General features: G+C 29.7%; 4 protein-coding genes across 4 annotated transcripts, besides 20 other annotated features; 1 reads left to right on the forward strand and 3 right to left on the reverse strand.

The window, feature by feature from the left end:
* Positions 1–960: 960 nt before the first annotated feature.
* Positions 961–997: a mobile genetic element.
* Positions 961–997: a terminal%2Cinverted (terminal inverted repeat of Banshee-A3 transposon ID:TVAGG3_0132680).
* Positions 998–1,126: 129 nt separating this feature from the next.
* On the reverse strand, positions 1,127–1,399 carry TVAGG3_0132690 (uncharacterized protein; the record flags this gene model as incomplete). Its single annotated transcript, XM_051224004.1, has 1 exon — positions 1,127–1,399. The coding sequence occupies one exon, from the start codon at positions 1,397–1,399 to the stop codon at positions 1,127–1,129; it is 273 nt and encodes a 90-aa protein (XP_051108990.1).
* Positions 1,400–2,145: 746 nt separating this feature from the next.
* Positions 2,146–2,547: a mobile genetic element.
* A 207-nt stretch (positions 2,548–2,754) lies between these two features.
* Positions 2,755–4,351: a mobile genetic element.
* Positions 3,696–3,947, forward strand: TVAGG3_0132720 (uncharacterized protein; the record flags this gene model as incomplete). Its single annotated transcript, XM_001299545.1, has 1 exon — positions 3,696–3,947. One exon carries the CDS (start codon positions 3,696–3,698, stop codon positions 3,945–3,947), a length of 252 nt encoding a protein of 83 aa, XP_001299546.1.
* An 816-nt stretch (positions 4,352–5,167) lies between the features above and the next one.
* Positions 5,168–5,204: a mobile genetic element.
* Positions 5,168–5,204: a terminal%2Cinverted (terminal inverted repeat of Banshee-A3 transposon ID:TVAGG3_0132730).
* Positions 5,205–5,897: 693 nt separating this feature from the next.
* Positions 5,898–5,959: a mobile genetic element.
* A 120-nt stretch (positions 5,960–6,079) lies between these two features.
* Positions 6,080–6,188: a mobile genetic element.
* Positions 6,189–6,328: 140 nt separating this feature from the next.
* Positions 6,329–6,437: a mobile genetic element.
* A 141-nt stretch (positions 6,438–6,578) lies between these two features.
* Positions 6,579–6,687: a mobile genetic element.
* A 141-nt stretch (positions 6,688–6,828) lies between these two features.
* Positions 6,829–6,937: a mobile genetic element.
* Positions 6,938–7,078: 141 nt separating this feature from the next.
* Positions 7,079–7,187: a mobile genetic element.
* Positions 7,188–7,840: 653 nt separating this feature from the next.
* Positions 7,841–7,878: a mobile genetic element.
* Positions 7,841–7,878: a terminal%2Cinverted (terminal inverted repeat of Banshee-A3 transposon ID:TVAGG3_0132800).
* Positions 7,879–7,942: 64 nt separating this feature from the next.
* Positions 7,943–8,152: a mobile genetic element.
* A 272-nt stretch (positions 8,153–8,424) lies between these two features.
* Positions 8,425–8,457: a mobile genetic element.
* Positions 8,425–8,457: a terminal%2Cinverted (terminal inverted repeat of LTR63 transposon ID:TVAGG3_0132820).
* Positions 8,458–8,467: 10 nt separating this feature from the next.
* Positions 8,468–9,762: a mobile genetic element.
* A 635-nt stretch (positions 9,763–10,397) lies between these two features.
* TVAGG3_0132840 (uncharacterized protein) lies at positions 10,398–10,691 on the reverse strand (the record flags this gene model as incomplete). The annotated part of the gene is made up of 1 exon (XM_051224005.1): positions 10,398–10,691. One exon carries the CDS (start codon positions 10,689–10,691, stop codon positions 10,398–10,400), a length of 294 nt encoding a protein of 97 aa, XP_051108991.1.
* Positions 10,692–11,406: 715 nt separating this feature from the next.
* Positions 11,407–11,685, reverse strand: TVAGG3_0132850 (uncharacterized protein; the record flags this gene model as incomplete). Its single annotated transcript, XM_051224006.1, has 1 exon — positions 11,407–11,685. One exon carries the CDS (start codon positions 11,683–11,685, stop codon positions 11,407–11,409), a length of 279 nt encoding a protein of 92 aa, XP_051108992.1.
* A 1,180-nt stretch (positions 11,686–12,865) lies between these two features.
* Positions 12,866–12,907: a mobile genetic element.
* Positions 12,866–12,907: a terminal%2Cinverted (terminal inverted repeat of ISTv3 transposon ID:TVAGG3_0132860).
* Positions 12,908–13,541: the final 634 nt, after the last annotated feature.

Raw genomic sequence — 13,541 nt, forward strand, 5'->3', positions numbered from 1 at the left:
GAAGGATAAACCTCAAAATTTACGAATATAATGAGTGGGAATATAATGCTTATCTATCATAAAACCATATGAAATATCAATTTTTGCTTTACGCCTAATTTTTGACGACAAATAGCAAAAAATGTTAAATGTTAACACTCAGTCCATTTGAATATGAAAAATAAAATTGGCTTTGATTAAATGTTTTATTTATCATGCAATTCTTCTTGCGACCAAAGATTTGAATAAAAGTTCAAAAAAATAAGATAGCTTAAAAAAATAATATACGGTAGTGTTACTAATAGATGAATAGTATATAAATTCTATTAAAATGGATTTGATCCAAAAAAATATATAAAATTTGATCATAAATAAAATCGTTTTAAATTACTTCTTCATTTAAATTATAACAATTATTTTTGGTTTTATATTTTTTTGGATCAAATCCATTTTAATAGAATTTATATACTATTCATCTATTAGTAAACACCCGTATATTATTTTTTAAGCTATCTTATTTTTTGAAATTTTATTCAAATCTTTGGTCGCAAGAAGAATTGCATGATAAATAAAAACATTTAATCAAAGTCAATTTTATTTTTCATATTCAAATGGACTGAGTGTTAACATTTAACATTTTTTGCTAATTGTCGTCAAAAATTAGGCGTAAAGCAAAAATTGATATTTCATATGGTTTTATGATAGATAAGCATTATATTCCCACTCATTATATTCGTAAATTTTGAGGTTATCATTCGCTTTTAAGATCATTGAATTTGATTTTTATATAAAATAGTTATATATTAGAAAATAATATGAGTTTATGTGATATTATTTTTCAGAAGATTTCATTCTATATGCCTATGAAAAGTACTCTCAAAACTAACTTTTTCCTAATTATAATTAAATCTAGAATGTTGTATTATGCTTAGTATTATTTCATTTTTCTCATTCAATTTAGAATTTACAAATGTCAAAAAATTGAGAGCTGTCACTTTTGATGAATTTCTGTTTATTACAAATTAATATCTGATTTACAGCATTATTATCCATTTATAAATCTGACAAATAAATGACAAAATCATCAGAAATAGTGTCACTTTTTGTCAAAAGTGAAGTCAGGCTATTTTTCATGCACAACACTTTCCTACATCAAGACTGTGTAAATCGACTTTGCTTTTCTTGTATAATCATGATTGTAACGTATTGATGAAATCCAATCGTTCTCGTATTTATTCAATGTTTTTTCATACATTGTTGCAATGTAGATTCCGTTCCAATCAGGACTATTGAAGTTATTAATCAACGTTGAGTACTCTTCTAATGTCATATCTTCATTCCTTTTTGCTCTTCTTTCAATGTCTGCTAATATTAAATCAACTTCATTAGGAATGATAAGGTAAATTTTAGGAAGCGCCATTAAAAAATTAAAAAAGTGACATAAAAGTGTCAAATAATAAAATATTTTAATATTATAATAAAATATGAGTGATTTAGCAGAAACATATGCAGATTATATCAAGGTCATGTATTTATTACATACTTGTCCACCAAATCAAGAATTAAATCTCATGATTGATGGTGTAAATAAAACTTTATTTAATAAATATGGTCTTGGTGATGAGTTTATATGCCTTTAATATTTAAAATATTACTTAAATGTGATTGCTTTCAAAAATTAGAAGATGTTTTTGATTGAAGAAAAATAATTTTTATAATTATATTTTGTTTGATTAAAATTGTATATACAATATCAGCGATTTATAAAATTGTTTACCTGAACGACAAAGTTTATTAGAAAGCATATTATCGTCCAAGATTCAAATGTATATAATCAAATGTTATTTAATTAGTGCATAAAACAAAATAGTTACCTAACTTAATTCATCTAATTAAAATTGGTTTATATTTTGTGATATTCGAGTGCTATATCATAAACAATACCAGATGAAGGAAAACAACGTTGTATTGTAATGTATCTTATAATTAATCATTTCTTAAATTTGTTCTGTCTATTATTTTTCTCATGGTTTTTATATAATGCTATGATAAGTGAAGTCAACCGAGTTTTCGTGCAATACATAAAAAAATTAAAATTAATTAATATTATTGAACAAACTTGATATCACCTTTTACAAGATCAACGACTAATTTTCCATGTTCACCTAATTGTTGATATTGACAATATAACTCATTTATAGTCATTGGTAAATTCACTTGATATAACATCACATTTAATTGTTGTCTGCTAAAACCTGAAAATATAAATAATGTTGACAAGTTTGATTTAATATTTGTACTTAATGCTTTAAAGAATTGAACTGCTAAGAAGAAACTACATTGTATATGTCTACATTGCGTTAACCATTTATTGAATTTAGAATTCGGTTTTTAAATTAAAGAATATTTGACTACATCATCAAGAAATATGAGTGTATGTTAGAAATCTTTAGAATAGTCAGAAATCTGCAATGTTTCAAACATTTCCATAGTCTATTTATCAACTATTCGATTTTCTAAATGTTCTTTTTTCACTAAATTATATAATTCTTTAATGATTCAAAAGTTGAATCTGAAACAGTGCCAGAACGATTTATATAAATTAACATATGACAATATGGGTCATTTTGTGATATTTTAATTATTTCTTTAATTATTGCTAATGTTTTACCTTTTATCACATACGGAAATAGTTCCCCAAAAAGTGACAATATGGGCGGGAATTTTTTTATTCGATTTTGATTGAAAAATTTAATGGAAAATTATATAATAAACTATAGATCCGTATTTTTCCCAAGTGAGCGGGGTATCTCCAATCCCAGCCCTATCGTCCTCCCAGTGTCAGTTTTCAATATAAAATCCAAATTTTTTTTGAAAATAAAAATTTCGAGAAATTTTTCTGATTTTTTTTCTTTGATTTCAATAATTCAAAATAAATTTGGGAGTAAAAAGACACTATTTAATGAAATTCATATGAGTGAATGTGGATAAATACTCTCAAAACATACAATTTATCTATTTTTTCTTTATATTATCAACTAATTAGTGATAATTTTTTTGAATCAGATTTTTTTTCATTAAAAACATAATATATACACACAACAATGATGCACACATACGTATCTACACATCAAAATATAAAGCTTGTTTTGGTCTGGGCATCCCAACCCAAAATTCTTTAAAAATTGAATAAAATTGAATACTTGGGGCTGGGATGCCCATCCCAAAACCGAATTGAATTTTTTGAATTAAAGAATATATTTATGTATTTATAATATACATGTGATGTCTATAAAAAATACTAAATTCTAAAAAAAATTCAATTTATTCAAAACGTATACTAAGTGATCACTTCATTAGTAGGATCAGCAATCCTACTAAATGGTGAGAACGCCACTAACTAAAAAAGGAGTCCTTGGAGCTCTTGATCTCTTGTCAGTAGAGTTCATAATGAGGCATGGCATCTACTGATTAGAGATCAGAGCAATCCTACCTTACCTTCAGGAGCTACAAAGCTCCTAATCGTTACGAGAGGGAGTCTTGGAGCTCCTGAAGCTCATCAGCAGAGGCTATTTACCATTTGGGCCTCTTCTGATGAAAGATGCGAAACACGTCTACGAACCAGGAGCTTCAAAGCTTCTAATCCTTACTAAAGGGAGCTTTGGAGCTCCTGAGTCTCCATCAACAGAGTCCCAGATGGTAAATGTCCTTTGCTGATGAAAGATGCGAAACACATCTACGAACCAGGAGCTCCAAAGCTCCTAATCCTTACGAAAGGGAGCTTTGGAGCTCCTGAAACTCCTTTTACTATAAAATATGACAGTTTTCTTCTGAGGTTCTCATCAAATCTAAGACTTCAGAAGAAAGCTGTCCTATCAATGTATACTTACACTCTCATGGACTACAAGTGTACAATTTTAAAGCAGAGATTATCCGAGGCCTCTCATCAAATGAGGGACCTCGGATAATCTCTACCTTAAGTAGTCAAATAACTTTTCTCACTATTTAGGAACAAAAGAACAAGAGTTGGAGTACTTTAAGGCAAGATTCTTCCGAAATCTCTCATCGAATGAGAGACTTCGGAAGGACCTTGCCAAATCCTTGAACGCCAATATCCTTGGAACTGAGCTAGAACCAGGGAGAAGTAGCATACTATAGAGCACGATGGTAATCTCGGAAATACTTATATCGCCCCAAGCACAATATTTAAGAAGTCTAACTCATATATACAAGAAGTCAGGCTGAATAGATATTGTGCATATGGTTTGCAGAACTCTCATGATATTTAAAATTCATGTTATCCCAAAAAGGTGACACTTTGGGTGTATCGTCCATCCCATGGATGCAAAAATCACATCACCTTGGATCTATATAATAAACCATTTTAATTTTTTATTTTTCAAAAATTTATTTCTTTTCTCAATTTTTAAATTAAAAAGATTATTTTTAATTTTTTAATAAAAAACGAAAAAGTGTTAAAAACACAAATGCGTGAAAGGAATTGTTGCCTTGAAGATACTGAATATGGTTCAGTATCTCCAAGGCAACAATTCACTCACTGAACAACAAAAGCTTTCTTGCAATTGTTCATAATTGCAAGAAGGCTTCGTAGCTTTAGAAACGAAATTTAAGCCATGGGGGCCTACTATTAAATGCTATGCTCTAAAAGCATAAACTCCTTTCCAAATGACTAAAAATTGGGCGCAATGTAAAAAATTGCACCCAATTTTTAGCCATTTGGCTAGGAATTGGAGGGCGTGAGTACTATTGTACGTAATAGTATCTCATACCCTCCAATTCTTCCTATGGCGCCGAAAAAAAATTCAATATTTAAATTTTTATTTTCAAGAGAAATTATATTTTTCCCAAATTATATATATGATAAATTTCTAAATCAATTTTTAACTCATTTTTTATTTTTAAATTATAAGTATTCAAATTTTCGCCAAAAAGGTTTTGTGTCACTTTCCTGTCACTTTTTGGAGAATTATTTCCGTACACCACACACAAAGAGATTATTTAGGTGATAGTCCATTAACTTTACCAAATATGCAAAATGAAAGTGCTGATTTAATTGACTTTAATCTGTTGTAAGACGAGTTACGGAAAGTGAGGTGAACCGAAAAAGTGACACTTATTTGGTCGGATAAATTCCCTATATATTTACTTGTCAAAAAAAATCAGACTGTAATAAACAGAAATTCATCAAAAGTGACAGCTCTCAATTTTTTGACATTTGTAAATTCTAAATTGAATGAGAAAAATGAAATAATACTAAGCATAATACAACATTCTAGATTTAATTATAATTAGGAAAAAGTTAGTTTTGAGAGTACTTTTCATAGGCATATAGAATGAAATCTTCTGAAAAATAATATCACATAAACTCATATTATTTTCTAATATATAACTATTTTATATAAAAATCAAATTCAATGATCTTAAAAGCGAATGATAAACCTCAAAATTTACGAATATAATGAGTGGGAATATAATGCTTATCTATCATAAAACCATATGAAATATCAATTTTTGCTTTACGCCTAATTTTTGACGACAATTAGCAAAAAATGTTAAATGTTAACACTCAGTCCATTTGAATATGAAAAATAAAATTGACTTTGATTAAATGTTTTTATTTATCATGCAATTCTTCTTGCGACCAAAGATTTGAATAAAAGTTCAAAAAATAAGATAGCTTAAAAAATAATATACGGTAGTGTTTACTAATAGATGAATAGTATATAAATTCTATTAAAATGGATTTGATCCAAAAAAATATATAAAATTTGATCATAAATAAAATCGTTTTAAATTACTTCTTCATTTAAATTATAACAATTATTTTTGGTTTTATATTTTTTTGGATCAAATCCATTTTAATAGAATTTATATACTATTCATCTATTAGTAAACACTGTTATATACGAAAACGATAAAAACAGTTTGACAGAAAAGTGACAACTTTACGTGTCAAAAATATAAAAAGTGATATTTTATTCATCATTATCTTCTTCATAATTTATTTCATATTCTTCGTCTTACCAACAAAAGATGGGAATGTGAACAATTGCGGGCAATTTTTAGCCATTTTGGCTTGGAACTAGAGCCTGCGAGGTACATGGATAGTATCAGTACCTCACAGGCTCTAGTTCTCTATATGGCGCCGAGAAATTTTGGTGAAATGTGGTCGCATTTCACCAAAATTTTTTCGGCGCCATAGGATGAATTGGAGGGTGAGAGATATTATTTCATACAATACTACTCTCACCCCCAATTCCCAGCCAAAATGGCTAAAAATTGCCCGCAATGTGAACAATTGCGGGCAATTTTTAGCCATTTTGGCTTGGAACTAGAGCCTGCGAGGTACATGGATAGTATCAGTACCTCACAGGCTCTAGTTCTCTATATGGCGCCGAGAAATTTTGGTGAAATGTGGTCGCATTTCACCAAAATTTTTTCGGCGCCATAGGATGAATTGGAGGGTGAGAGATATTATTTCATACAATACTACTCTCACCCTCCAATTCCAAGCCAAAATGGCTAAAAATTGCCCGCAATGTGAACAATTGCGGGCAATTTTTAGCCATTTTGGCTTGGAACTAGAGCCTGCGAGGTACATGGATAGTATCAGTACCTCACAGGCTCTAGTTCTCTATATGGCGCCGAGAAATTTTGGTGAAATGTGGTCGCATTTCACCAAAATTTTTTCGGCGCCATAGGATGAATTGGAGGGTGAGAGATATTATTTCATACAATACTACTCTCACCCTCCAATTCCAAGCCAAAATGGCTAAAAATTGCCCGCAATGTGAACAATTGCGGGCAATTTTTAGCCATTTTGGCTTGGAACTAGAGCCTGCGAGGTACATGGATAGTATCAGTACCTCACAGGCTCTAGTTCTCTATATGGCGCCGAGAAATTTTGGTGAAATGTGGTCGCATTTCACCAAAATTTTTTCGGCGCCATAGGATGAATTGGAGGGTGAGAGATATTATTTCATACAATACTACTCTCACCCTCCAATTCCAAGCCAAAATGGCTAAAAATTGCCCGCAATGTGAACAATTGCGGGCAATTTTTAGCCATTTTGGCTTGGAACTAGAGCCTGCGAGGTACATGGATAGTATCAGTACCTCACAGGCTCTAGTTCTCTATATGGCGCCGAGAAATTTTGGTGAAATGTGGTCGCATTTCACCAAAATTTTTTCGGCGCCATAGGATGAATTGGAGGGTGAGAGATATTATTTCATACAATACTACTCTCACCCTCAATTTTAATTACTTAAACTCATTCTATTTTTTTGACATGTAAATGTCACTTTTACTGAGATCTGACACAATGTCAGATCTCTTTTTTTCGTATATAAGAACACTACCGTATATTATTTTTTAAGCTATCTTATTTTTTGAAATTTTATTCAAATCTTTGGTCGCAAGAAGAATTGCATGATAAATAAAAACATTTAATCAAAGTCAATTTTATTTTTCATATTCAAATGGACTGAGTGTTAACATTTAACATTTTTTGCTAATTGTCGTCAAAAATTAGGCGTAAAGCAAAAATTGATATTTCATATGGTTTTATGATAGATAAGCATTATATTCCCACTCATTATATTCGTAAATTTTGAGGTTTATCCTTCGCTTTTAAGATCATTGAATTTGATTTTTATATAAAATAGTTATATATTAGAAAATAATATGAGTTTATGTGATATTATTTTTCAGAAGATTTTGTGTTCTTCTTCAAAATTTTATTTTTTATTAAAAAGAATCTTTACAAAATATACATTTACTTTAATTAATATTTAAAAACGTGCTCTATCAAAAGTTCCAAAAATTCAATATTTTAGCTTTTCTGAGGTGTCACTTTTGATGAATTTCTGTTTACAACAAGACTTTTTTTGCTTTAAAAAATTTATAAGTTAATTATTGAGAACGAAGGTGAAAGGAAATGGATATCTCTTACCTTTCATTCCCTCGAGAAAGTTCAAAAACTTGGGTGCAATCAGAACTGATTGCACCCAAGTTTTTGAACTTTGTATAAGGAATTGTTGGCTATGATGCACTGATCATGAATCAGTACATCATAGCCAACAATTCCTTCGCAAACAGCGGGAAACTTTGTCCGAATAGTTTAACATTCGGACAAAGTTTCCCAACTTTCAAGCCGAAATTCGCGGATACCATTCACCAACTAGCTCTTGCTATGATGGTTATTAAAAATCAAGATCTATATTAAATTCAAAATCTACTCAAAGTCACTAATGTTCGATTTCGGAGTGTCAAATTACTGTACTACAGTTGCTGCTTCTTCTGCAACTTGCGTATCTCTGTAACGAAGAAAAAAAATATGTAAATGTTTTAAAAAGTAAGTGTTTATTCTTATTAATCTGACTGAGCTTAGTAAGAAGATGTAATCGATATTGTTAATTTGTGTTAAAAATTAGATTTTATTTTCGATTTTAAAATATTACCGAATTAATTTCTTTGATTGGCTCTCCTCTCGCGGAAATGTTGAAGAGAAATCCTCAAATCCTTAATTTCTCCATCAACTTTCCAAAGGGGTTCTTTGGTGGTATCATATTTTTCGCTGATATCATAAAATTTGTTTGGTGTAAACCAGGTATGTATTTCTGGATTTTTTGGTAACTGTGTATGTGGTGTTGCGTTATAATTTTCGATTAAATTTTGAATTTGATCCCAAGCTACCTCATCAACTTGAATATTCTGCCAAAATCTTTCGATTTTGCCATTCATGTAAGGGCAGTGTGGTATTATCGTGATTGATTCGACGTTTGCATTTTTTAATAAATTTTTGAAAACACCGTAGTTTTCAAGCCCATTGTCACTCCATATGGCAAACGGTTTGCCATATACATCGAAACATTGTTGAATGACACGACTTGTTTGTGCCGCTTCTTTAGTTTCGAGATGTGACCAAGCCAAAATTTTTCGTGATTTATCGTCAATAACGGCATATAGATATTCACCTTGGCGATGATTTAAAAAGTGAATATCTACATGCCATATTTCATTAACGTAAAAAGCTTCGTATTTTGTTTGACCTTTTGCCTTTGAATTTTTTGGCGGTTGTGCAAGATTGAGAAGTTTGAAACATTTATTAACAGTTCTTTCGGAAAATTGAATGTTCAATAATTTACGGTCAAAATAATCTGTAGTTTTTTCAAATGTTGAAGTTGTATTTGTGCGTATTGAATATGGGTCATCTTCTGAATTTATATCCGATTCTGTATCAATTGAATTTGGACTTGATGAAAATAATTCTTCGGCTGATGAATCGTCGGAATTTGAAGAGATTTCTGATGATAACTGTTCAGATGAACTTGAAATGTCAGGAGAACTGTAATCAAACTCTGAATTTTGATTCCGTTGAGACAATTGTGGAATTGGAAAATGAATTTGAATATTTTGTTGATTTTGCATTTGCGATTCAAGTATCATTTGACGATCTGTTATAATTCGGCCGAAAGCCCGGGAAATTCCTATTTTTTGAACTTTATTATGTAAATTTTGGACAGTATTTATTAATTCTTGTGGTGGATCTTTTGGTTTTGGACCTGTACGTAATTTTGGAATTTCAATTTGATTGAAATTAAGAGCGTTTTTAAAAGTTTTATGTGATATTGTGGGAAGAATTCTTCCATCTGTTAAAGGGACATTTTGGAGAACGGTTTCGACGTTAATACCGCTTTGAATTTGTTGATTAGCTTGATTTAACCATTCTAAATCAATTAAATCGAAGATTCTACCACTCATTTGAAAATTATAAGTTTTGAAAAAAACCGTAAATCATTATTGAATCTAAAAATATTTATGTACAAAAAGTCGGTATATATTCTATAATTATTTAAAATAATGAAAAAGTTGATTTGTGAATCATTGAAATATTAATGCTTATATATATATATCAGATGATATAAGATGATTTTTTTAAATAAAAAATAAAATTTAATTTTTTAATTGTTAAAATAAGAATAGTAAGCTTGACAAGTAATTTAAGTTTTTGCTTTGTAAAGTTATTTGGTTGGCAAATGCATTGTGTCACTTTTTGTTTGAGTTCACTTTCCGTAATTTGTCTTATGATAAATCAACAACCACAACAACCTTTATATGATGAGTTAATAAATTATCAACAACAACTAACATATGACGAGACAATGAATTATCCACAAAATAATCAAAATTGGACAAGATATGACTATTTCAATGACCAAGTTCCTCAATATATTGGTCAAAATTATTATTTAAATTAAAAATTAATTGTCTATTCTGAAACTATTAACTATTTTTGTCCCTTTTTGGAATGTTTTATGTATCTTCTGTCAATCATATCTGCATAATGGTATCTTGCACGTCTTTTGAAGTCGTGATACATGTACCGGTGGTGTTCTTAAAAGATTTGGTTAATATCAACCTCTTTGCCTTGCATCAACTGATCAAGCATGAACCTTAAGGCATTTTCATTGGCTGTTCTGAGAATGTTCCTGCAATCATCTTGAAGTCTGAAAACTTCTTCATTTACTGGATTCTTCTGGAAGAATTTTTTAAGACTTGTTATGATGAAATTGTCTCCGTAGATGTCCCTAATAAATTTGTAGTGTGTTCCATCAATCTTCAAAAGAAAATCATTTGTAATTTCACCCTCTTCGAGATATAGACATCCACATGCTTTTTTGTCCTTCATATCTAATGGAGTTTTTGTGGTAAGACGAAAAGTGGAAAGTGAGGGGAACTGAAAAGTGACAGTTATTTGGTCGGCCATTGCCTCTATAAGTTTACATGACAAAAATATTTGTTAATGGAAAAAGACTTTATTTTGAGCGAACACATATATTATCAAAATAGTTTTAATTATTAAATGGATCATATTGCGCCGAAAAATTTTTGGTGAAATGCGACGACATTTCACCAAAAATTTTTCGGCGCCATATAGAGAACTAGAGTCTGCGAGGTACTGATTCTATCTGTGTACCTCGCAGACCCTAGTTCTAAGCCAAAATGGCTAAAAATTGCTCGCAATGTGAACAATTGCGAGCAATTTTTAGCCATTTTGGCTGAAAATGTAGAATGTTCGTAAGTCAATCTTGGCTTCTTTATTCCTCTACGTAATTTCCTTATGGTTTGTCACATTTATAAATTTAATAACTTCAACATTTTGAATCTTTCTTTTCCGCTCTTGTTCTTTTGATAGTAGTTTTATTTCCTATTAGGCTTTTTCCGATTGTGTATTAAGTTTGCAAATCCATAAACTTTTAACAATGAAATTTTAAAAAAAGTAAAATAACGTAAAAATGAATGTTTATTCGTAGATTTTGTGTGTGTGTATGGGAGCCATCTGTAACCTGTCGAGAGTTCGATAATTCTTGACTTTTTTCTGTAAATATGAAATTTAAGTATGATTAATGTGCCGAATTTGCCCTTCTTTGTCTGAAATGCTGTAAGGAGGTTCTGAGATCTTTGACTTCACCGTCAACTATCCAGAGTGGCTCTTTTGATGAATCAAATTTTTCTGCAACTTCATAAAATTTATTGGGAGTATACCACGTGTGAAGTGCTGGGTTACGAGGCAATTTTGTATGCGGAGTTGAGTTGTAATTCTCGATTAAATTTTGAATATCTTCCCAACTCACATTCTCGATTTCTATATTCTGCCAAAACCGTTCTATCTTACCGTTCATGTAAGGGTAATGAGGTATGATAGTAATGGATTCGACATTGGCATTTTTTAATAAATCTTGAAAAACGCCATAGTTCTCCAAACCGTTGTCGCTCCAAATTGCGAATGGTTTTCCATAGCAATCGAAGCACTCTTGAATTACACGGCTTGTTTGGGCTGTTTGTTTGGTTTCAAGATGAGCCCATGCCAAAATTTTTCTTGACTTATCGTCTATTACGGCGTAAAGATATTCACCTTGAACATGATTCAGAAAATGAATATCAACATGCCAAATTTCGTTTGTGTAAAATGCTTCGTATTTTGTTTGACATTTCGGTATTGAATTTTTTGGCGGTTGTGAAATATTGAGAATTTTGAAACATTTGTTGATTGATCTTTCTGGAAATTGAAGATTCAATATTTTTTATTGACATAATCTGTTGCTCTTTCAATATTTTGTGTCGTATTTGTGTGAATTTGATATGGATCTTCATCGGATGATAACGTATTTTCAGAATCTTCTTGATTTGAATGGTTAGAAAATAATTCTTCAGCAGAACTTGTTTCTGATTCAGTATTCAATTCAGAGAGTTGTTCAGAAGAGCTTGAAAGTGAAGGATCGCTATATTCGAATTCTTGATTTTGATTGTTATAATTTAAATGAAGAAGTAATTTAAAACGATTTTATTTATGATCAAATTTTATATATTTTTTTGGATCAAATCCATTTTAATAGAATTTATATACTATTCATCTATTAGTAAACACTACCGTATATTATTTTTAAGCTATCTTATTTTTTGAAATTTTATTCAAATCTTTGGTCGCAAGAAGAATTGCATGATAAATAAAAACATTTAATCAAAGTCAATTTTATTTTTCATATTCAAATGGACTGAGTGTTAACATTTAACATTTTTTGCTAATTGTCGTCAAAAATTAGGCGTAAAGCAAAAATTGATATTTCATATGGTTTTATGATAGATAAGCATTATATTCCCACTCATTATATTCGTAAATTTTGAGGTTTATCATTCGCTTTTAAGATCATTGAATTTGATTTTTATATAAAATAGTTATATATTAGAAAATAATATGAGTTTATGTGATATTATTTTTCAGAAGATTTCATTCTATATGCCTATGAAAAGTACTCTCAAAACTAACTTTTTCCTAATTATAATTAAATCTAGAATATTGTATTGTTCCATATTAAGTTCTGTCAAAATGTAAGCTATTCAATTCTATCGTCGGGGAAAGTATCACAAATCTATCAATTTTTTTGTAAAAGTATACAAAAACATATGGTGTTCAATTAGTTTATAATAATATAAATATTAAGATTATCCAAAATAAGAAAAACTAGGTTTTGAGAACACTTTTGAGATGATAATCAAAATATTTTGATTGAAAAATAATATATTATTTATCAGATATAGAATGGATTTTTTCAAATTTAAAAATTCTGAAAAATAAACAGTTTTGTAAAGTAAAAAAAATGAACGAAAACTCGAGACCTCGTATTCCAAATGAATGGGTAAGATATATGTATGAAAAACTTGAAAGTGGTGAGTAAGGATGTCAATTTGGAAGAAAAGTGAGAAAATTTTGATTGTGAACTCATCTCTAATATTTTGGCTCCTTAATATATTTGAATCATGATCTTTGAGAAGAGTTCTCAAAAGTATTCACAAAAGCTATTTTTCCTTGAAATTTAAAAATCCTGTTTATCATATATTACCGAATTCAATTCCCTACATATTTCAAAATATTCTATGAACATTTCAATTTTTGAAAAAAAAAACATATTTTTTCCAAATATATTTATTATCATATTTCTAATAATATTTCCTAAAGCGTCACTTTTTACTTCCTCGA

Source organism: Trichomonas vaginalis, chromosome IV (assembly GCF_026262505.1).
Source record: "Trichomonas vaginalis G3 chromosome IV, whole genome shotgun sequence".
In the NCBI taxonomy this organism is placed as follows: Eukaryota; Parabasalia; order Trichomonadida; family Trichomonadidae; genus Trichomonas; species Trichomonas vaginalis.